This window comes from Sinohyriopsis cumingii, chromosome 11 (assembly GCF_028554795.1).
Source record: "Sinohyriopsis cumingii isolate HCF-2022 chromosome 11, ASM2855479v2, whole genome shotgun sequence".
Lineage (NCBI taxonomy): Eukaryota > Metazoa > Mollusca > Bivalvia > Unionida > Unionidae > Sinohyriopsis > Sinohyriopsis cumingii.
The window spans coordinates 65,757,955-65,783,249 of NC_142971.1; the positions used below are offsets into that span (position 1 = coordinate 65,757,955).

Genomic DNA, 25,295 nt, shown 5'->3' on the forward strand with positions numbered 1-25,295 from the left:
TTATATTTTACAGCAATATCTAGTAGTTTATCATAGGATTTCGCTTTTTTAATAGTTTCTGAACCCTCAGGTGTAGATTTACTTCTAACTTCAGTTAACTGTTGTAGTTTTAACTGTCGTCGTTGTTGTTATTGTTTTAGATATTGTTGTGGTTGTTGTGGTTCAGGTTGAGGTTGTTCTCTTTTTCTTACTTCATCTTGAAATCTTTGAAAAACAGGATCATCAGCTTTTGAGAGAACTTTGTCTAGTACAGATGAAATATACATCTCTAACCCAATCATCCTTTGTCCAAGATTTAACATATTTGGTTCTTACATATTTACCTATATTTTCATATTTTGCAGCAATATCATAAACTTGTTCTGCTTTTGCATTCTTGATAGCATTAAAACCATTAACCTTCAATTTATCTGTAATAGAAACTTCCGGTTTATGTTGTTTTTTTGTTTTTTTTAGATTCAGGAGGAGGTTGATGAGGTTGTTGCTTTAGTGACTGTATACCATCTATTTATCTCTGTAGCATATTCAGGATACATTAACCTGTCATTTATTGCAATATATGCGATATATCCATTTTAAAAAATGTATCAACATTTACACTAACATGCTCAGGTTTTAAAAGCCTATTTCTCAGAAGAAAACCCACGATTGCAGCATTAGATAAATCTTTCTCCTTAACTTTTCTAAGTTTTTCAACAGCACCTTCTCTAAATATTTTAATCAGTGCAATATTTTCTCTTCTTACTTTAGGTTTTAGTCTTGATTCAAGATCATTTTTTATTTCACCAATACCTTCAAGTATCTCTTCTCCCTTTCCAGGAGGCTGAGCGGCAGCTATTCCAGCTTGAAGATATCTTAAAATCTTTTTTGTAAACAAACGCGCATGCAAATTTTAAAAAAAAAACACGAACAGCAAAGATAAAGTAACAAAACAAAAAATAACCCAGTTATAGAAAGTCTCGGTTAGAGGCTTCGGTTTGGCACTATTGACCTTATTTATTTTTTTCGTATGAAGTTTTATTTTTCAAAATTGACGTTTCAGCTAAAGTTATGTTCACTCTCTCTTCTACCATATTAGATTGTATCCGTAATCGAAAACATATCAGTAGATTATAATACCTGGAAAAACGTAACTTTTATAGATACAGAACGACAGATGGATCAAACACAATGACCCTTGTGCATATCACTTACTGATAGTGAAGATAACAGTTGGGGTGAACTATACTGTTCTCAACACTGCAATTGCTGCATATCGGGTACGCTCTTGAAAATCATGTGTATGCGTATGCAGATAAAGTCATCGTCAGTCGAGACAGACAAAAGCTACGTGTTGCGTCTGAACGAGCATATTTTAATTGTCGTGTCAAACAAACTGCCAGTAGCTATTATGCACTTGTACAATTAACAAAATGTTCATAAATATATCGGAGTTATCTAAAGCTAACATATAACTTTCTGTATCTAAATTCCTTAAAAATGTGTAAGCAGGTATTTAGAGTTGACCATAGGCCATGAAAAATGCTCCCTTTCTCGGTCAAATACCTTCCCCAATCATATTAACTTTACGAAAAAGGTTCCTCTACCTCTGGAATCCAGCAATCGCGGACAGACGAAAATATACCATATCGAAAGCAGGAAATAACCCTTACCTACGGCATCGCATTAATAAGATGGCTACCCATCAACCAGTTGTTCACCAGATTAAATATTCGTTGCGGTATGATTAAGATCGTCCTTCATTGCCTCTCAGAACTGCAGTTCATCCATTGGATTGTATGATGTATTATTGTGTTTTACATATTCTTCAAAGGATTGGTAACCGTTATTGTGATTATTAGTTTTATTGGGCAAAGGATGGTTTTCTCGTCCGTCTGTTACCACACGTTTGTTATCGCTACTCCTCCTAAATGATTTGGAGGAATGCCATGAAACGTAACTCATACTTAAACATATACACACATACACACACACAGACACACACACATACATATTCATTCAGTGGTCTAGTTGGTTGTAAATGAAAATGTAACCGCTCAAGCATCCAAAATAGCCGCCACACCAGTCATCTTGAAAATCCTTGTTATCGATATCAAAGTGGGATTTTCACTAAATGACAAATTTTTTAGCTGGTTCTAACGAAATGGTGCTGATCTTACTTCCAATATGGCCAAAATGGCAGCCATCTTGAAAATTTTGTTATTGCTGCTCCTCCTGAATGGAAAGTCGTATGGACATAATGTTTTTCAACAGAAGGCCCCTTATGATATATAGTGTGTCCTAATTGAAAATGGTATCGATCTTATGCCTAATGCCACCACCACAGCGATCATCTTGAAACTTGTATTGTCGCTGCTCTTCCGGAATGAATGGTGTTATCAATGTATGGTTTTCACTGAAATATGTCTTAAATCTGGAAGGTCCTAATGAAAATGGTATTGATAGCACATCGACTCTGCTGAGCCAGCTTGACAATATTGTTATACCTAATGTTCCTAAAGGACGGTTGTTTGAACATAATCCTTTTACAAAGAGACCTCCTATTATGTCTAGCTGACCCTAAACGAAAATGGTACCGTTCAGATACTAAACAGTTCACCGCAGTGGCCATCCTGAAAATCTTGTTATCACTCTTTCTCCCGAATGAAAGATCATATCATCATGACGTTTTGACTGAAAAAAAAAAAACTTCTTATTACGCGTAGTGGGTGCTAAATGCAAATAATGCCAATCTGGTTTTCTTTGTTCCTGAACGGAAACGGTGCGCATCTAATATCCATCGAAGCGAAAATTTGCAGCCATCTTGAAAATATTGATTTTGCTACTCATCACAAAATGGATGCCGAATCAACTTGCCGTTTCCACCAGAAACTTAATATAATATCTTGATATTCCCAATTAAATTTGTGCTGATATCTCTCAAGTATGGCAACGTTGTTTACAATCTTGAAAATATTGATATCGCTACACATCTTAAATGGAAAGTCATTTTGACATGGCTTTTCGTCAGACGAGCTCTTCATGGTGATAAGTTTGTCCTAAATGAAAATAATGCTAAATGACCCTAAACAACGACTATCATGGTGGCCATCTTTAAAATGTTGTTATCTTGATACCCAGTGGATGATAATATCATCTTGGGATTCTTATCAATCGACGTTTTATGATACATAGTTGGTGCTAAATAGAAATGGTGCCGATCGTATAATAAATATGGCAACCGCGTTTATCTGTGTTGAAAATGTTGTTGTCACTACTCTCCCTTTGTTCCCCTACCGCCCCCCCCAAAAGCATGGATGGTTAATCTTATATTAATGTCTTAACGGATTGAAATGACAGTAGTGTCAGTGGGTTATATGCCCCACCTGCTTCACCAGTACATATTCCAAATATTTGGCATAGCCAATTTAGAAAAACAATTAAGTCATTACAATCATAATGTTAATATAAAATAATGATTAATGTGAATGCACACATGAAATTGCATAATGATACATGTATTTGGTAACACGTTGAAATAACGCCCACGATGCCATCACGCATGAAATGACTTGCTGTGTGTATTGCTGACAAAACGCATATCGGAACAGCATAACTCCTCAGATTTTATACCATTGACGACAGCAATGAATTGCCTTTATTACCAAATAAATTAAAGTGAAACCATTAAATATGTTCTCTCTAGGTATTCTTGTTATTTGCACGTCAGACTACACTTTGCGGCGTCACGTGACGATATTATTCTTCGTCAATCTAAATTAGGCGAGGAAATTCTATGTACGTCCAAACATGATCTTCTCAGAAAGTGATTTTCAGCATGAGGCGTCGAGAGGTTTCCCACTGCGATTAGCCAATAGCTTTTCGGTTCGTGTATTCATGTATACAAAGATCTACAATTTATTTTCAGTGGGGTTTAAAATATACTTCTTGTATAACCTTGCGGGACCAATAGTGTAGTGACAAGTATATAACCTATATTCAAAATTATATGATATTTACTTAAATACCGTTAAAAAAAAAATTTGAACCAGATGAAACTTCATGTGGTTTCTGTGTAAAAAGGTCTAAACCTCAAATAATACAAAAATGCAGACAACGGTTAAATGGTTAAATACATTAAAAAATTTGAAATTCAATGAATAACAATTTAAAAACAATTCAATAATCAATGACTCAAATTTCCAATTACACTTCTTCCGCTCGATCCTTTAATAAGCCTTTTGCATCACGTGATTAGCATTGTGAAATTGATTTCCACCTGTCCTTGTATTTCTACTCATCTGATGTATACTTTCTCTCTCCTATTTCTCCCAGTTACTTCTCCACTTCCTCTCCGACCTTTCTCCAAATTCATTCTCCTCCTCCTCCTCCTCGACTTCATCTAGACTTCTACTCCTCTCCCTTGACTTTCTCTTGACCCCTACTCCTCCTCATCCGCTTTCTCCCACACGACTGCACTTCTGTCGACTTCGACTGTCTCGAATACAGTCTCAATTCCGTCTCCAACTCTTGAAGACTTGGGACCCAATGGAACCGGAAGCTCTCTGTCCCCTAAAATGCTTTCTGTAAAAATACAAGGACGGTACAGTCTTTTTTCTTAGCCCTCTCATCTCACACTACACCCAACCTATCATCACATAGCAGCTATTAAATTTCTTCGGCCATACATTCATTCACATCTAGATACCCATAAGTTCTTGTACGGTTAACACAAACATCATCATACAGCACGGTATCAATTACTTCTTATACATACATCAATAAATTCTGTCACATCAGTACATATTCCTAATTCCTTTATACTGAATAATATCACAATAATCAGACGCATTTCTTTACCTTACAACTCTTACAAAGTACACGCATATTCACATATCCACCCTCTAACATATGCATACGTCCATAGTAACTAATCTTACATACTTCAACCATGTTTCCAAATTAACAATTCAGGCATGTGTACATTCTAACATAATGCACTACTAAATGCACTGGTTTACTACTAAGTAACCTAATAGCGAATAACAAAATTAATTCTGATCACAAGTTAACAATCTACATAATTCCGCCTCGCATCTAATATATCTCTCATAATGCTCAAATAAATTCTTAAAATACGCAAATGTAAATGTAACACTACAAAAGTAATTATACGTACTAACTGATCCTAGTAATTAAGCGTACATACTACAAATGATTACAATTACGATGCCGTAATATTCTGCAAAATCGAGCAAATGACGTATTGACCTTTTCGAAACTTTGTCATTCCTTAGAATCTATCTCTACGTTCTCCCGCCAGGTTACGAGTGGCTTCTTCTCAGAGTAAACCTTACTGATCTGCAATCCTTCCAAGAGAATACTGACTTACCCTTACGATTAGCAAAGTATCATTACGGCCTGAATTGTAATCGCACCCTTTATCTCCATTGGGATTGGATATCGCTGTGGACTGATCCACTCAAACTTAGCGGACAATGTCCCTCTCGCTATCTGTCAACGTGGGGAAGGATAATAACAGGCACCGTTTATCATTGGACTTCCTTTGATTCTTGACTAACTTTTAACAGATAGGTGTGATAACTGCAAGCCTTTGTTCAAGTTTTCCGGTCTCTGACGGGTCATGGTAACCTTGCGTAAGAATCCACCACTACCCTGCGGCAATCTTTAGAGATCAAACACAAGGCCGCGTAATATTCCCAAGACAGGTAGATAATAGCTTATACATGACTTTATCGCTTGGGCTTGGCAAACGTGCCACCATTATTCATACATACATACATACATACATACATACATACATACATACATATAGTTATGTACATTAAATTTGTATTGTGTGATTGACTTTGGTCTATAATTTAATCTAGGAGTTTCGGCCTACCTCACTAATGTCTTTTCTTTATAAACATTATATTACATAGCTAATTTTTTTGTAGATTATAGATTACGATTATCAATATTTTTAAAGAACCATATATGCTTGGATTTTAGCTCAGTACGTTAGTTTCTCTTGTACGTGAAGTTTGCGATGTTCTTTACTAAACTTTTAGTAATAAACCTGATTTTGTGGAACACTTAGAATGTTCTTGAAATGAACGTTTGACCCTCGCCCTGGCTCTTCAACTGTCTCTTAGGTCTTTATATTAAGGTTGTTTATTTTTTAATTACGCATTGCTATCCTGTCATCAGTCTTTAGAAGTATACATTTTAGTTGTGTTCAGTTAAAATTTTAGAGGATTCGTTTAAATTATTCATTAGCATTACAATGCGCTGATTAATACTTGCGGACTAAATCACTAGTTTGGGATTATTGTAAATTCATTTAGAGACATTTATAGGTTACTCAATTTGTATGGACAAATATGAACGATTTGTTTCTGCAAAATACTGCACGACCTAACGGAGTTCAATATTTTGCAGAAAATGAGTTCGTATATTTCCACAACAACGCAATAAATTGTTTTATTATATGCTTATTTTGTTTAAGTACCTAGGGCTTAACAATAAAAGACATTACAAGAAACAATGTAATTGAATTTATCATTTTTTTAAAAACAAATTCACAGCCGTAGAGTCATTAATAAACAATAACAGTGTTCATGCGCACATAGCTACGCCCTGCGCACATTTTACTGTTTAACTTTAAAGCGCGCTCCACGTCAGTTTCAAAAAGAATTGTTGTTTTGGTCTGCTTAAAATCGAAATTTAGAGTCATGTTGTGACTGAATGCGCACTGATTTTGTTTCTATTTTGCTCCATCTCAATTCTGCTTTTCTGATTATGAGGTGCTGGATTATTGGGTCAATTCAGTGAAATAAGTTGAATAGATTGCAGTTGGAAATATAGACAAGTCGAAATTTCGGTACAGCCTCTGTTTGTTTCAGGTTTTGCAGGACATGTCAGTCGGATTTGAAGAACTAACTAAGAAAGTAAAATTTGAGGAAAAATTCAAGATGCATAAATGTGTATTTATTACCATTATTACCATGGCATGTATTGCCATTGTTACCATGGTATTTATTACCATTGTTATTACCAGCTAAAGAAAACATGATTATGCCCTGTCACTTGTATCTTGCTATGTGGAGGGACCCCAGCTATGTCCTGCATCGTACATTGTGTCATCTATCGCTAGCCTAACATTGTATCAAAACGGTTACACGGTGACAACTGAAAAGCAACCGTTGTGTGACACTCAATTTAGCCATCGGAAATATACTATTTCCTCGTCTTCGAATATTCGTTATGATACTTTTATTTTCCTACCAACAACTTCACTTGCATTTTTTGTTCTTCTAGTATTATCACAGACTTGTAAAATGGTATTTGTCTGATAGATATGCGATAGCCCTTGGCCTCAGTATGCTTTTTGATGTTATATTTTTAGAAAATAGAAAGCACCCGTCGTAGTCTTAACCATTCTATTTGCTTTAAGAGCTGAGAAAGGGAGATCATTTTTGACCATAATCTATTCTTATGCACTGTTACCTCCCTTCCTTAACTGATGAGAAAGTTATCGAGAACAGCAAGGATTTACCGAGTGATTTCCCGACGTGAGATCCTTGCTATTACGAAGTGAAATTATACATGGAGAAAAATATTATTGCTCAAGAAAGAAAATTGTTAATTCGTCCGATTCTGAGAATCGAAAGTATGTCTGCTAGTTACAGCACCCATTGCCTCATCTAGATAGTTCTTAATTTATTTTCCCTATGATAAGACGAAGGTTTAATTTTGAACTATTATGCACGCCGTTGTAAACACAATAACTGCATCCACAATTTCATGATCATGGTTAATGGAAGTTGTGCAGGTTTGTATGCTCGTAGTCGTGAGTATCACGAATTTTTCGCACATGCACTAACAACGCGTCTGCTAATGCCCATATATTGGCTAAATTTAGATATCTCTCAATTCAAAACGGGGGCAAGGCTTACATTCTCAACACAGCCAGAGAAAATTAAACACATAACTTATATTCTACTGAAAGATTAAATGAGTCGGTTATTCTTACCAGTAACATCCCAAAATTTGTTTTATTTAAAATTATTTCCAGTTACGTCACAGAATCGGTTTCTGTTCACAATGTCTATAAGTGACGTCATTAATTCGGTTTGTGCTTACAGTGGCTTCATGTATTATAAACCTGAAACAGGATCATAGTCATTCCATGTCAGACAAACTATTTACTCGTTCTCATACTAAAACTAAAATAAGAACCTATGATTTTAATTTTCGGCCCGGGTATTGTTTGTAATTTAGTTGTGTTTAATGGTACTTTTAACACATCGTTGGCTATAAACAAGATGGCCGTCGCTTAACCGGCTTGAAGCAGCTGTTCTGTTTTTAGTGCCGTTTTCATGATATTTGTGCTTGTTGCCTGATTTCATCTTCGTTATTGTGTTCATTATGTATTGGCTGTTAAATTTGTATGTGTTTCTTCATCTCCTTGTTTTGGAAACGAGAACAATTAGACTTTTTCTCAGCTGTCTTACTCCACTGTTTTTGAACAAACCGCCATCGAGTGATACTCGCCAGTCAACCCGTTTATGCTACGATGGACCCTCATTAATTGCTTTAAATGATCACTCCTTGGCTCTCCACACTACATTGTGCTCTAGACTAAACGAACTGGGACTACATTCATCATTACCTAAATGTAAACAGAAGCGAACTGTTTCAAAGCTGGCCGGCGTAGAACAGGAAGAAGAATTCCAGTTATCTCCCTTATTTCGGCTCAACAATTTAAAAACAAATTCGACCGTTATATTAGATAACCTAATTCAAATCCCTATAAATTCGTGAACCTTTGTGTCAACTATCCAAGAAATACCTCTGCGCATTGCATTATTCAATGCCCAGTCAGTAGGACCACCGGAAAAGCGCACAGAAATAGTTAATTTTATCAATGACCAGAATATTGACGTATATTTCCTGACAGAAACATGGCTAAAAAAATCAGGCGATGAGCCCAAGTGTGCGGATCTAACACCCACTGGTTACTCCATCAAGTCGCTCATCTCGTAATTATCGCGGAGGTGGAATTGCTGTCATCACAAAGAACTCCATGATTTAACGTCTTAACCACACTCATACTGGAGCAAAGGTCAGTCCATTTTTTTCTGCCTATACCGCCCTCCTCCTAGTAGAAAAAACAAGCTGGCTGACTCTCTCTTTTTGGAGCAGTTTCCGAATCTCCTGGACTATGGAAATTCGATAGGTGGCAACCTGATTATTCTTGGAGATTTCAACGTTCATTTTGACTGTCCCGGAAATTCAAATACATCAAAACTCATAGATTCCATGGATGTTTTCAACCTCAAAGAGTCAGTTAACCAACCCATCCATAAACATGGTCACATTTTAGACTGGATTCTTCATAGACCTGATGATAACATTCTATGGTCCTCCCTGGTATCCCATGACCTTGCATCAGATCACCTCTGCATTATATGCCATCTTGACGTATCAGTCCCTAACCCTCCACCTTTATCTGCTACTAAGAGAAACCTCCTTATGATAAATAGAACCAAACTAATGCACGACATCCAAGCTAAACTAACAACTTGCTTACCTCCTACCGCAGAACAACGTGATAACTGCCTGTGTTCATTGCTTGACAAACATGCCCCACCTACCAAGTGCAGAGTATCAATTCAGATGTGTTCTCCATGGTATAGCAGTGTTAGGGACCAGCTTCGCACTGCTAAAAGAGACCGCCGTAAAGCTGAGAGGATCTGGCTTTCCACCAGACTCAATATTGATAAGCAAATCTATGAAACCGCTAAGAAGAATGTCACAAATATAGTCGATGCAGCGAAAGCAGCCCAAAACACTACTAAGATCATGGAAAGTTCCAGCTGCAAAGAGCTCTTCGAGATTACTAACAAGCTAATGTCAAGGAACAAATCAACACCACTTCCAACTACCTTCTCTCCAGTCGACCTTCTGGACATGTTTGCAAATTTCTTCCATGACAAAGTACAAACCATTAGAGATAAGCTTGACACCACAATTTCAATTGATTCGTCGTCACCATACAGTTGGGATACATAATTTGAGCCGCAACCATTAGCAGCATTTAAACATGTCTCTATGAATTTTGTACGTACAATCCTGTTGAAGAGAGCACCAAAGTCATGTGAACTTGATCCAATTCCAACATCACTGCTGCTTTATTGCCTTCACTAACTGATGTTATTAATACCTCTCTCTCATCCAGGGAATTCCCATCATTTTTCAAAACTGACATTGTAAAGCCTCTGCTGAAGAAACCAACACTAGACCATAACGATTTAAAGAACTACCGCTCATTTTGTAATCTCCCATTCATATAAAAAATCTTAGAAAAGGTTGTCTATCCCAGCTTGTATCTCATCTAAATTCAAGCAGTCTTTTTAGCAATGTACAATCTGCATATCGCCCTTGCCACAGTACTGAAACAACTCTTCTAAAAGTAGTTAATGACATTCTCTCTGCGTTGGATAGCGGAGAGATTACAGTCCTCACCCTCCTTGATTTGTCTGCAGCATTTGACACAATAGACCATGATATATTACTTCACCGTCTCCAGCATGTATTTGGCATTTATGATACAGCCTTACTGTGGTTCAAGTCCTACTTGGTCAACAGGACACAAATTGTATCTGCAAATGGAATACACTCCAGCCCAGTTGATCTATAATGTGGTGTTTCACAGGGGTCTGTTCTTGGACCTGTTCTCTTCATTCTGTACACTCAGTCGCTCTCAAGTGTCATAGATCATCATCCAGTGTCTCACCAATTGTACGCTGATGACACCCAAATACACAAATCTAGCCACCCACCAGAAGTTGATGCTACTATCCAAGGTGTAGAGAGGTGCATTTCTGATGTGAAATCATGGATGACATGTAACAAGCTGCAGATGAATGATGATAAAACTGAGGCCATTCTGATCACAACACAAAGACTTTCTCATTCACATCCTTTACCTCAAACAATAAATATCAGCAACACCAACATTAAATTCACACAATCAGCACGAAACCTAGGTGTTACTCTGGACAGTACTCTCACATTGCACCAACATGTCATGAACATATGCAAGGCTGCATATCTTGAGCTGAGACGCATCAGCTCAATTTGCAAATATCTTTCAGTTGATGCCACTAAAACACTTGTGTGTTCATCAGTACTTTCAAGACTGGACTATTGTAACTCAATTATATCTGGTTCATCTCAGTATCTGCTCCAGAAACTTCAAAAAGTTCAAAACACAGCTGCTCGGATCCTACTTAGAGTACCACGATCATAGCACACCTCCCCACTGCTCTGTACCCTACACTGGCTATCCATTCGATCCAGAATCAAGCACAAAATTTGTTTTCTGTGCTACGTTTCAGTATCGGACTCTAGTCCAACATACCTATCCAACCTCTCCCATGTGTACACACCAGCAAGATACTTACGCTCCTCTTCTGACAATCGTATACTCATTATTCCCACTATGAAAACAGTCATATGGACAGATGTTCTTTTGCATACAATGGCCCAGCAACGTGCAATGAATTGCCCACTGAACTTAGACACAAATACACAGTGATCACATTCAAGAGGGCTCTCAAAACTCACTTATTTCGACTGCAAGAACAAACTTAAAGACCTAATAATGTTTCCTACCTTAAATATTCTCAGCGTCTTTTTTGTTTAATGTTTTCTAATTTCATGGTGTTTGTTTTTGTAATCATATCATTATATGTTTTTTATCTTATAGGTGTTGTCTAATGTTGTAAAGCGCTTAGAGCTTCTAAAGATTAGGCGCTATACAAAGTCCTCGTTATTATTATTATTATTATTATTATTATTATTATTATTATTATTATATCATACAGTGAAAACAAGCTAAGTGTTTTTACCTGGGACACAAAGAGGAACCCCTTGACTATAGCACGTCAAATCTTTAAACTGGATGAACTGGATGGATCGTAGGGTGAGATGGAGTAATCGCAGGGTGATCTGGAGAGATCGTAGGGTGAGCTGGACTAATCGTAGATTGCGATGGAGAAATCGTAGAGTGAACTGAATAGGGTGAGATGGAGTAATCTGGTGAAGGCAAGCTGGAGAGATCGTAAAGTGAACTGAATAGGGTGAGATGGAGTAATCTGGTGAAGGCAAGCTGGAGAGATCGTAAAGTGAACTGAATAGGGTGAGATGGAGTAATCTGGTGAAGGCAAGCTGGAGAGATCGTAGGGTGAGCTGAATAAGGTGAGATGGAGTAATCTGGTGAAGGCAAGCTGGAGAGATCGTAAAGTGAACTGGAGACTTCGTAGAATAAGCTTGAAAAATTGTAGCTTGAGCTGAAGAGATCGTAGGGTGCAATGGAGTAATTGTAGGATGAACTAAAGAGGTCCTATGGGTGAGCTAGAGAGGGTTTTCAGACGGAGAGGACGGAATGGAGTAATCGACAATTACAATGTTTTTACAATGAATTACAGTACTGGCAATGTGGAATAAAATGCTGGATGGATAATTCTATCACAAAACTGTTTATTCCTCTTGGTATCCGTCGGTCTACGGGAGACGATGGCGTAGCTCCAAAGTACTTTGGAGCTACTTTGGAAACTATTTATTACGGTCTGACAAAAATATCAGATTCGTTCCTTTCATAAAGATGGAAGCTGTAATTTGATTGGTGTAACAAAAGGTCATCGGTACATGACCTCGTATAAGTATCCAACTGATTTTGTTATGATGTCGATTTTAATCAGACTTAGATAAACAACGCCATCAGTTTAATCCAGCTGGAAATTTAAATCAGCTGAAGCTTAGCAATTTTGGTAATTTCGTTAGATAAGGTTCAATATCCAACATGTTTTCAAACAGGCGCTCATCTTATGAACGTAAGCCAGGCGACGGACGGCACAGAGCTTATGAATGTACTCCGGGCGACAACGCTGATCTTATGAATGTAAACTGGGCGACTGACAGCGCTGATCTTAGGAATGTACACCGGGCGATTGAGATCGCTAATCGTAGCAATGGACAAGGTTCATCTTATGATTGCACACCGGGCGACTGACAGCGCTGACCTTATCAATGTTCGCCGGGAGACGGACAATGTTGATCTTATGAATGTACACCGGTCACCGGGTAACACACATCGCTGATCGTATGAATGTCATCGGAGATCGTTGACCTGATGTACCCCAGGCAATGGACAGAGTTGATCTTATGAATGTACACCGGTCACCGGGTAACACACATCGCTGATCGTATGAATGTCATCGGAGATCGTTGACCTGATGTACCCCAGGCAATGGACAGAGTTGATCTTATGAATGTACACCGGGCGATTGACAGCGCTGATCTTATGACTGTAGATTGGGCAATGGGCAACGTTTATCTTACGAACATACACGAGACAACAGGATATGCTTTCCTATTATTATAAGATATTATGTTCATCCATGTATTTCAATTGCAGATTTATTATTGACAAACTAAATGTATTCTATTTATAGCGCAAAGCATTTACATCTCTACGTTTTATATTTTATCCTCTTGTGCTAAGTGATAGATTTATATAGAAGGCTTTATCTTTCTAATTTTTGTTCAGTTAATTTGTACATTTTCGGAACATAACGTTTTCTTGACACTACATAGCGACTTTTGTGCTGAGGTGCCTTAAAGTACTACATACATACACATGTACGTGCGTGCGTGCGTGCGTGCTTGCATGCATGCATGCATACATAAATTCATACATACATACATACGGTCCACATTGTAGAAACCTTACACAAAGTCCCCTCTTCTTGCAGGAGGTGTGGGTTGGCGGATTGTACCTTCTTTCACGGTGTTCTCTTAATTTGGTTTTCGTTATCTAGAGGTTGACCGCCCTCGATAGTATTGCCCAGTTCGAGTAAATATAAATATAAGTGGCGAAATTAATAGTCGGAATAGATAGAGGTCTGAGCAGGTATAAAGAACAAACCAACACGAGTCCCCGTAAATGTAAACAAACAATTTAATCAATTACATAAAACAACTCTGAGAATTCATTACATCAGGAATATACTCTGCTTTTAGATATAACATTTTCACCGAATTACAAAGACACAAATATATTTAAATACAGTAGCCGATCTGTTTTGCTGATAGATTTAGTTCATCATAGGATCGAGTAAACAATCGAAGTCAATGCCTTGTACGATTGCATAACCTGTTTCTTCGTTCACTCCACTTCCACTGTAGCTGTTCCTTCGACTTTCGTCGGTCTTGCCTCTTTCGATCCTCACTATGAGCGTAGATTCACAGATACCTGGATCTCAGGATAAGTGCGTCTCACTAGACGTCTCAGAGATAGTCTCAGAGTACGTCTCAGAATCAGTACGTCGCACCATACGTCGGCTCCACATGTCCTATAATGACCCTAGTTAATCTAACGCCTAATTCATCACGCATTAACATCACACATTAACACCACACGAGGCATAGCGGTTCCTAGCCAGCCTCAATTTACTCAAGTGAACAAATGAGATACATTACATGGCTTACTACGACATTTCAGTAAATACACACTCTACCTTAATCATACGTGGAATCTTTTAAATTCGATGAATTCACAGGGATTCTCGTAACTCATATTAACTAATGTAATGCATAAAATTCATGAAAGACATTACCGTTCATGGCAGTATGGCGATTTGATACGCGCCTGTCCCCATAAATCTAATTAATTGTTCTCTGGTCTCAACTAATGTGTTCTTCATAGATCGCCAGATATTTGCCCCTTTACACATACATACATACATACATACATACATACATGACCTGCTCTTTTTTTAGATGTTGGACTGTCAACGGAGCAGCACGAAAACAGAGCACAGATTTCACTTCCGGATCATCGCCAAGGCCTTATTACTCACTGTGCACTGTCGCCGAAATACACACAGACAACAACACCCTGAGCTCATATTCTCAAGAATAAACAATTATCTTTAAATCCCTACCAAACATGCATAAATAAAACTCTTCTATCACCACCAAAATGAGAGAGGAAAAATGTTCTAAAAATAGACTAGAACTACATTCGTCGGTATTGAACTGGAAGTACTAATGATGACCCGATTCCATCCCCGGGTCAGATGAACGCAATTTGGAGCACACTTCACATGTGCCCCTCCATCAAACCGTCGCCACAGCAACAACAAATGCATCTCCAAATAAAGGAATAACCTCTTCTCAGTGAATTCATGGTGAAAATATTAGTCCCTGTCACGAATCAGCACATTTTAACTCAGAAAGGAAATACTTTGGCTTATGCACATTTATACGGTTCTGACCTGATCTCAAACTATGAAACTAATCCATACCATCATAAATATCTCCTGATATTGCACTCTATGACGTCTATTCCTAGAAATTGGTTAATTACTCAAGCTGAGAAATATCCCATAATCAAACAATTGATTACTCAAATCTAGCGAAGCTATAAACGGAGACGTCAATACAAATGGCTCATATTCTAAATTTATTACAACACACATAAGCGTGCGCACGCACGCACACAAACACACACACATACATATATACATACATGATTCAGTAGTAATTTTTTATCAATGAAATAATAGCTAATCATTGTTAAAACTTAAGGAAAAAAATTATTTCTGTCTTAATTCCACGCATTCATCCCTTCACTAACAGGTCCCAGATGGCGCTCACCTTTACAGATCACTCACACACCTAATGTCTGTCCGCGTGAGTTTAAGTCTCGACTATACCAACATGGGTATGTGAGAACGTTGGCCATTAGCTGGACTTAGTCTTCCCTTTTTCTTCTTTCACCATATTTAATGTCCACCATGTATAAGCTATCATGTACTGAAAAAAGTGTTAAAACCATACCAACCAACTAACCCTCTCATGCGCCTGTTTATCTATCTACCTATCGACTGCTTTGTCGGTCTGTCCGGATTCGTAAAGTTGAACCTATTGCGTTTAGTGAAATGTATTGCCGACTGTCAACAGTCTCACTGCGTGTGATACCCACAGAAAGTATTGTCATTAAGTTATCCAAGTTATTTTTAAACAAAATATTTTAAAAAATAAATAAATTACCCGCCCGTTTTTATTCCAAAATGTATAGAAATTAAATCAAATTTTCAAAACCGCTTGTTAAGTCCTCACGTCATCTTCAGTGATTATAACGCTCAGGATAATGAGAATGCATAAGGCCGATATTACAAGATGGAAATCCTGTCAGTACATGTATATACTATTGTGACAAGCACTTTGTACATGGGGTTAAAACTGTATCAGCAAAGCCCAGTAACAGGTAAAACAAACAGGCAATCCCTTTTCCAAACATATGCAAACAAGCAAACAAGAGAATTGTCGAATAACACCAGAGCTAAAAATAGATAACTAAGATCGAATGTGTTAGACAGTTGGACTGTATGAATTATTTACAAGAAATAAAAACAAGTTTTGAAATTGTACGATGGGTGTTTTAATTTAAATCAATTGAAAAATAAAAGCATTGGAAACTTAAATACGGCTTACACACACACACACACACACACACACACACTAAAATTATCAAATGTTTATAAAATAAAATGATATAACCATTTCTGCACATACCATGTCCACCTCCAGATGAAAAACTTGAACAGAAATTTGGAAAACTGTGGATAAAGACACCGTCCTTAACTGAAAATTAATCACGCTGTCTCGTATTACTTTTACTTGAAAATGGTAAAGAAAGCACGATAGGAAAAATTTTTTTGTTTCTTTGATATTAAAAAAGCAACATATATGTTGATTTTCTTTCCCATTGCTGTTTCTGGAGATTGTCGTCTTTTTTTTCTTCTTTTTTTTTGGGGGGGGGGGACATTTATTTTCTTCGTTATCACTAGCTGTGGAATTGTGTCTCAGAAGATACAAGTTTACTGTACAATAGACAATAAGTGAACTGTTCAAGACTAAAGCTGACCAAGTGATTCCGACATAGCAAGTTTATTTTGTTCTTTGTCTTGCTTCGACGTCCGAAATTAGTTGTCCCCAGATCTGTTGAAATGAGGAAGACTAGTCATTTAAGGACCTGGTTGAAATGAGGAAGACTAGTCATTTAAGGACCTGGTTGAAATGAGGAAGATTAGTCATTTAAGGACCTGGTTGAAATGAGGAAGACAACTCATTTAAGGACCTGGTTGAAATGAGGAAGACTAGTAATTTAAGGACCTGGTTGAAATGAGGAAGACTACTCATTTAAAGACCTGGTTGAAATGAGGAAGACTACTCAATCGATCGTTATCTTTAAGACTGCGTCAAGTACAGGGTTGAAGAAGTGTGTGTGCTGCATCTGACGTCATCTAACGTCTGTGACTCATTAGTGAACTGAAATTAATATCAATGAAATATCGGTTAAGTTATGGGGACCTACAGCTCAATAGTGAATATGGTAGAGCTGAGATAGTATGAGAGCTGTACCAATATTTTTTTTCTCGTCTATCCCACCCTCTTTTTAAAATTAGCATAATGTCCTAGACAGGACTGACTTTAAACTTTGTGAGCCATTAGATAAAATTTATATTTCTATCAATACCCAGTCATTATCGTTTAATACGGGTATGTGCAACCTACCCGGCTCATGACTGATTTAATAATAGGGAAAAGTCCAAAACCATAACTTTGTATACGCATACATCTTTTCTTTATGGTCAATTTAGGAATTGCATGTGTTTCCTTTGAAGTTTCGATTTTGAGACTGCGAAGTTCAACTAGTAAAATTATATCTTTTTTAATTTAAAGAAAAAATCCGCGTCTAAAATAATCTTACAAAAAGAAGATAATAACATTTGCCAATACAATACCAGGACACTCAAAAAACAAACCATCAACCTGTTATGTACATGTTGACTATATAAATCCCCATAAACCTGAAAAGGATCATTGTATATCGCGATATTTTTTAATTTTACTAGCTTTGTTTGAATACAAAACTCAAAACCAAATGACTGAGGTAGTACGTACCTACGAGTTTTGTTGATGTTTTATCACGGCGACATTTTGGGACAGCCACCATAAGACGAAATGCAATTTAAACATAACCATCTACAAAATAGGATTTTGTACAAAATAACAAAGTTAACATTGATCTCTCATTTATTTCATAATAATATCCGGGAAGTGGTTATTCAATCATCCCATAAAAATTAGTTCTAAGGAAAAGCTATCTGATCTATGAGAGTAATATTTCTATCAGTAATTTATCCCGTATGTGCAACCATTTGTCGGCTGGTCACCGGTAACACTCACATCATAAGGCTGAATGTAAAAATCATTATTATATGCTCATTTGTTTCCCCGTTAACTTTACATTGTCAGAATCGTGCAGTATTCCCCGATACTGAACGCGCGCGACAATACACATATAGCATTCACGTGCATAAAGGAACTACCTTCTATTGTAAACATACAATGGACGCAGACGCCAGCACTTTTGATTTTGTACACAAATCATGTACACTCGCGTAAGAGGCTCTTTACGTTGTGGCTGTTTAAATTTGTTTCTGAATGAACTAAAACTAGATGTTCGTGGACTGTCACATACCAGCTGCTTTGGCATATTCCTCGTTGATACAATGTTACGGATTTAGGTTAGCTACATTAAATAACAGACGCAAGATAACGTCCTTACAAATAACATACAAGTGACAAGTCATATAGTCTCTTCTTTAGCTGGTGATAAGAATGGCAAAATAAAATATACTTACAGTTTTACATCCTGAATTTCCTCAAAATGTATTTTCTGAATTCTGCAAATCCGAATTACATGAGCCATGTCATAGGTTTTCAAACCGGATTACACATTTCGAAATTGTGCTGTAATTTTGATGATAAGTGAAATTGCATCTTCCTTACTGCACTTAAAATGAAATAAGCATTAAATTCCATAGCGTCTTTTTGATAATTGCAATTGAAAGACTTCATATTTTTCCCACATTATGATTTCAAACATTCAATGACAGAAACAGAAACACATTTGCAGATGTCAACACGCTTCTCCCTAGCTTATTAAATCTCATGTATTTCGTGTGGAATCGTCACAGTCAATAATCACGAAATTTCTTAAGATCGAGAAAAATACAAAATTCTATTCATTCCAGATCAAATTGAAAAGTTGATGGAATGCACATTCATTCACAATATGACTCCAAATTTCAATTTTAACTAGACACGCCATTTTCTTTCGAAAGTTATGTCGAGCGCGCGACTAAGTTCAAATTTACCTGGGAGGAGTTATGTGCGCAATAATAATGTTGATTTGTGTAATGATGAATATAATAATAATAATAATAATAATAATAATAATAATGAGGACTTTGTATAGCGCCTAAACTTTAGAAGCTCTAAGCGCTTTACAACATTAGACAACACCTATAAGATAAAAAATAAAAAATAAAAAATAAAAATATGCGCTTGTGTATTTAGTTTGGAATGCGGCATACATTCATTTACGTTGTTTCTTATAGTGTATTGTGTTTATATAATTAAACCTTAGGTAGAATTACAAAAATGAGCATATAATAAAAAGGTTACTGCCTTTGTATGGGAAAATATGAACTCGTTTTGTGGGAAGGATATACTGTACTCCCATGGTCGTGCAGTATTCCATCCCAAAACTAGTTCATATTTTCCCATACAAATGCAGTAACCTATAAATATTCGGCCCGCACACTGAAGGAAGCTGCACGCCAAGTGTATGATTCAGAATATCTTATGAGTCATTATTTGATGATAAATTTGGACAAAAGTCACTTTACAGGATGTTGTAACATATAACACTGTCATGTTGTTATCACAACTTTGCTGTGGAATAACGTTATATGAAATTATTACAGGAAGTGTACATACTTGAGAATAAGCACTCTCTCCGCATTAGTAAAGTTATACATTCGATATCCGAAAGCTTCATTAGAAAACTTTGGTGCAGCTGAGCCAAGGTTGAAGCTTATCTACGTAATTGTTGTGGATAGGACCACTTTCTTTGACATGAAAAACCCCATCATCACTATCCGCCACGTGAGCATCTCCGCCTTTTGAAAACAGCACTGAGTCGTCTGCTCTTGAATAAAAGGATTACATATTACATCTTGTTTCATGACCGAAGAGAAACGCGTGAATACAACAATGTTATTTTATAAAATTACACGTACTTCTGACGAACAAAAACAAACAACAAACCCACATGCACTTTGCTCCTTTCCGTTTCCAAAATACTTGTATGGCTTTGCCATTAAGATGTACTGTTCCCTTCAAAATACTTTAAATGACTTTGTCCTAGAAAGTAATGTTCCCTTTCGAAAAGACCTCTATGGATTTGCCTTCAAGACGTACTTTTCCCTTTCTAAAAGACTTGTATGGCTTTGCCCTCAAGACGTCCGTACATCTCCCTTTCCAAAAGATTTGTATTACTTTGCTATCAAGACGTACTTTTCCCTTTCCAAGAATCTTGTATGGCTTTGCCCTTATGACGTAATTTACATGAGTGATATCACAGATAAAACGTCTAACATTACGAAAAAACATTAAACTGTATGCGTCAAAAAACAAATCATCTTTTCTTTACGGAGCTATTTCCGGCAACTGTCGTCGGATGCCATATGAAGCCAACATTCGATACATTCCTACGCCGATTTAAACTAGTCCACATTTTGTATATATTTGTCAATCTGTGCACATGGAAAAACTTGAATTCCTGTTTCTTATCCTGTTGTAACTTTTCCATTGCTACCTGTGCATTCAGGATATAGCCGTCATTTAATCGTATGTGAGTAATGTTGAGCTTTCCGACTAGCAGACCCGTAATATAAAAATCGTCCACCCAAAAGAACGGGGTGTAAAGAGACACCTGATACATATCCTGAACTACATCAAAACTCATAACAAAAGCGGAACCAGAGCAATATGGTGGAAAGAATTCGTCCTCAAATTCGCTTTTTTGGACGTACCATTTACTCTTCTTATCACGGATCACTTTCATGCTGAGCCATTGATTGCATACAATAAGCTGTTTCATACCTTGTTTCTTGATAACAGTGGAGTTCATATAATCCATTAACGAGTGAATATCTACAAGAATATCATCATCTGTTTTTAGTACCAGACTCACTTGCTTGCAGTTCGTGGAAATCCATCGTAAGGCAGCGATGGCTTTGTAAGTCAAATTTTTATAGGAGTCATTAAAATCCTCTTGAACTATATCACCATATCTATTACTCTCAAGCTTTACTGCATCCATGACTTTTTTATCTTCAACTTGTCCCATCACAAATACAAGCGTACCCTTGTATTTAGTGAGGATCTCCCTTGAGCCCCAGGTTTGTCGGATCATTTGCCGTTTCTTGTAGTTTACAGGTGCAGTGTGCACGTATGTTATCATTTTTAAAGTTCTGTCAGAGCAGATATGTTTCGGATTGATTATGTAACTGAAGTTATGCGGGTTCACTATAGGTGGAGTTATAGTCGTCGCTGCTTCAGTTGTCGATTCAAGCATACCAATTGGTAAACCTGACTGGAATAAGTTGGCACTATAACCGTCTTGCAGTTTTTCTACCATGATACTATTCAGACGTATAAATCGTCTGTTTTTCCCAAATGTCGTCTGCGCGTTGAATAGCATTAAAGTGGCCACCACAATCACACAAAATATAACAACAAATCTGTGCATGTGAGACAATCTCGGAAACATGGTATGGCAAAATGAATATAGTGGACGAAGTTAGTACAACACAGGAGACATTTCATTGGAAAATAAGGAATCAAATGTTAGCCATCGTCTGAAGTTTGATCACCCAATCTGAAAAAAATTGAATTAGATCATTTACATATACCGAAAATATCGAAAGAAAAAAAGAATATTGTTTTACAAAGATTCTTTACACAAGAAAAGAAAAGTTAACCCTTGAAATGTTAAAGTGGACATTATGTTAAAATTAAGATAAATAAAGAGTTGTCTTCTAAAAATTAGACAATTGATGAGTGAATTATACGCATAAACATTGTTAAATTCATCACTCAAAAGCTACAACAGTTTAAATGAAAATATGCAATGAAATATATTTAATCAAGGCTGTGGGTATATTTTATCTTCTTTTTTTCATCACCTAGTACTCGCGCACTGGAATTTCTGACATCATTACCCTTAACCAAATTCTACTGCGCTGATTACACGATCAATTTAAACTAACAAATATCACAATGCATTTCAAATTTATTTTGCTCAAGAAGGGCTGGTATTCGATAGAGAGAGCAAAAAAGTGCTGCACTACATAAATATTTTATCTTCGCAGCACAACACCGATTTAAATTTAAGTGGACGACAACAGCATGGATGGATTAAAAATGCATGCGCAAAACGCACCAATCTTGTCTTAAAAACAACGTTGAAACCCGAAATGCCCTATCTTATTTATCTAGATTTGTGTTCATAAAACAGGTATCTCCCTCCCACCGCATAACAAAGCTATAAATGGAGAGGTAAATACAAATAACACACCTTAGGTTGAATACAGTCCAGTGATCGGGTCATTTACATATTCTAGAGAATTAAGTCCGATCAATACGTATTAAAATCCTATATACATGTACATCCTTTTCACCCTATGACAATATGCTACTTTTTGTAGATTACATATAGCGTACACTATACGAGCTCTCTTCCATGTGTTCTGCGTGATCCATTCTCCTGTATTACACACTTTTCCCAGTTGTCGCTATTATGGAAAAATTTAAAACTTGATTGTGACAATTAATTGTAGTTATTAAACCTTTTTTTATGAATAAATAGTGCATTAATTATCAAATACTAACTGGTTAGTTGAATCTGTTATTACTTGGACTTAATGCACATCTGGCTGGATCACTTTATAGGGGTACATTTGTATTCATCGTACAAGGATTTTGTGAAACCTTAAACCACTGAAACCCATCCTTGGTCTGGATGAAGATAAGTTCATATTCTGATACATTCTAACAATGCTTTAAGAATCAGCTCAGAGGGGGTGTTGAAGATTTATATGAACAAATGCATTGTTCACTCGAATCATTAACTGCACATTAACAATGAAGGAAGTTTAGGAAAATGGAGAAGGAAGGAGTGAATAATACAATACACACATTGTTTTAAAACACATGCGTGATGAAATGGCTTCATCCTCCGAAAGTTACTTTCACTTGGATAGCCTGAAAATCCTGTGACATTGTGTAATAAAAAATGGTTTCGAAAAAATACTGTGCCATGCCGTTTATGATCCGCAAGGCTACTGTGACCACGAGTCTTTGCTTTTATGATACATGGATACTGTACTACATGAAACAGGCTGTAACGCAACGGTTACACCCGTGGTTATACTCTTGAATGTTGAGGAGTTGATTCAACACTAATAGTATACTAGTCATCACAGTGAGAGAAAATAAATCTTTGTCACTTTTGATCCTAAAATGGTCTAATACACTTTATATTTACTGTATTTATCGTAAGAATTGTAAATGTACTAAAATATATGATAACTTTTGCTGATAGTTGTAGCGGTTTAGAATGATAACAATTTAATGCATATTTTGACCAGAGACGGTCAGAATTATGTGACATTATGATAGGCTCGTCTATCATGGAGCTAGATTTCTGTGGCAAAAGTCACTTGTGATTCTCAGTCTGACGGCCTCTCATATTGCAGAAAAATATTTCGTTTCAGCTGTATTTCAAATTATATTTCTTTTAGCTTTGACAAAAATTAAAGAACAGCTGAAAGCGTACTTGAACAAGATGTAAAGCTGATCAATATGATGTGTCATACAGTACTTCCTAACAACCGATATTTCACTGTCGTAAAAGTGGTTTAAAATAAAAAAAAAAACATTTATGACAGGAAGTGGATCGAGTCCGAAGTCAAGTCATTCGTTTTACGGACGTTGGGATCTGTTTCCATCATGGCAGTTCATTTCTGCAACCGGTTAAAGACTACAATAATTGTAAACAGAACGAAGCACTTGTAAAACTTCTGTTCTGAGGACATTTTACTCTCGAACATTGTGCATATATATATATATATATATACTCTCATCGTTTAGCAGATTAAAATCATAAAGAATGTTTACTTCAAAACTGAAATTTTCGTTCGGGCTTAATGAGTAACTTGAAGAAAAAGGGGCACAAAATACGCCTGAAAACGGAGACAGAGATGAGACAGGAAAGGCTTAAAACCCGTAATAATTGGGAGGAGAATGAGTATATGTTTGCTTTCCACAGCTTACTATAAACTTGCCTCTCACCCAATTCAAGTCACACGTTCTGGGAAAGTATACGCCTCGAAATGCTTGAAACGTTAAGAGTGTATATACAACCTAAAGATCATCGGATTGTTTGTCTTATGACGCAATAGCAGAAAACTAAAGTAGTAATCGCTTTTTATTGAAATAACCCGAACTGATCTAATCTCCTACAAAATCTATACATTTGAACATAACAATGGCTTTCATGTTTCATTCATTTAGTTCATGTATCAAAAATTAATGTTTTGATTGTGTAAAATCCTTGTTCTGTTTCACTTTTATTCGGGTTTTTTTCCTTGTTCTAAGTAGCATGTCGTCAAGTACGAGCTCTCCGCATCTACTTACATGCGATCAACGATGTGTTTATAACAGTAAATGATACTGAACTTTATCCCTGCCTAAAAATTAAGGAAATAGATGTCTATCTGATGTAAAACACAAGAGAGAAAATGTATTTACATCATAAATGACATGTAGTAAGTATTTCTCTGTTTCATGATTACACATGTGCACACAGAAACCCACGACCAGTGCTATTTCCTGTATGAACTGTAAAGCAATGTCTTACAGATATACACGTGGGACTGACAACATGGATGCACATTTCCACTGTATTCACCATGAAGGTGAATCATGTTGATTTCAAAGGAATACTCTAGTTAGTGATGCATAATACAAAAGTGAAACACTGAATACCACATTCAACTTCACATTATAATGCAAATTCACACACACACACACACACACACACACACACATCAGCATTGATTGAAGTGGTACTTACTTCCACAAAGTCAGTGGAATTAATAAAGGATTTTTTTAAAATTTTGATTCTACACGTTTGATAAAACTGAAGAATGTAAAAGGTTTTTCAATACCAGTAACATTTGATCGTTTTGTCATTCGCATTTGTCATGTATAATAGAAAATAAAAAAGATATACTAACCTGTAATTCCCAAAATTTCTC

General features: G+C 36.6%; 1 protein-coding gene across 6 annotated transcripts in view; it reads right to left on the reverse strand.

The window, feature by feature from the left end:
• Positions 1-4,081: 4,081 nt before the first annotated feature.
• Positions 4,082-25,295, reverse strand: part of LOC149788599 (beta-1,3-galactosyltransferase 1-like) — a 33,329-nt gene continuing 12,115 nt past the window's right edge. For 4 of the 6 annotated variants that reach the window (XM_089974658.1, XM_089974657.1, XM_089974655.1 and 1 more), the window contains one exon: positions 18,139-21,853. In XM_089974658.1, coding sequence (XP_089830784.1) covers positions 20,609-21,745 — 1,137 coding nt within the window. In that variant the 5' untranslated portion in view covers positions 21,746-21,853 and the 3' untranslated portion in view covers positions 18,139-20,608. Of the gene's footprint in view, positions 4,564-5,250; positions 5,689-18,138; positions 21,854-25,295 lie in introns of those variants that run through there. The other 2 variants (XR_016424180.1, XR_016424179.1) reach the window with 2 other exon arrangements.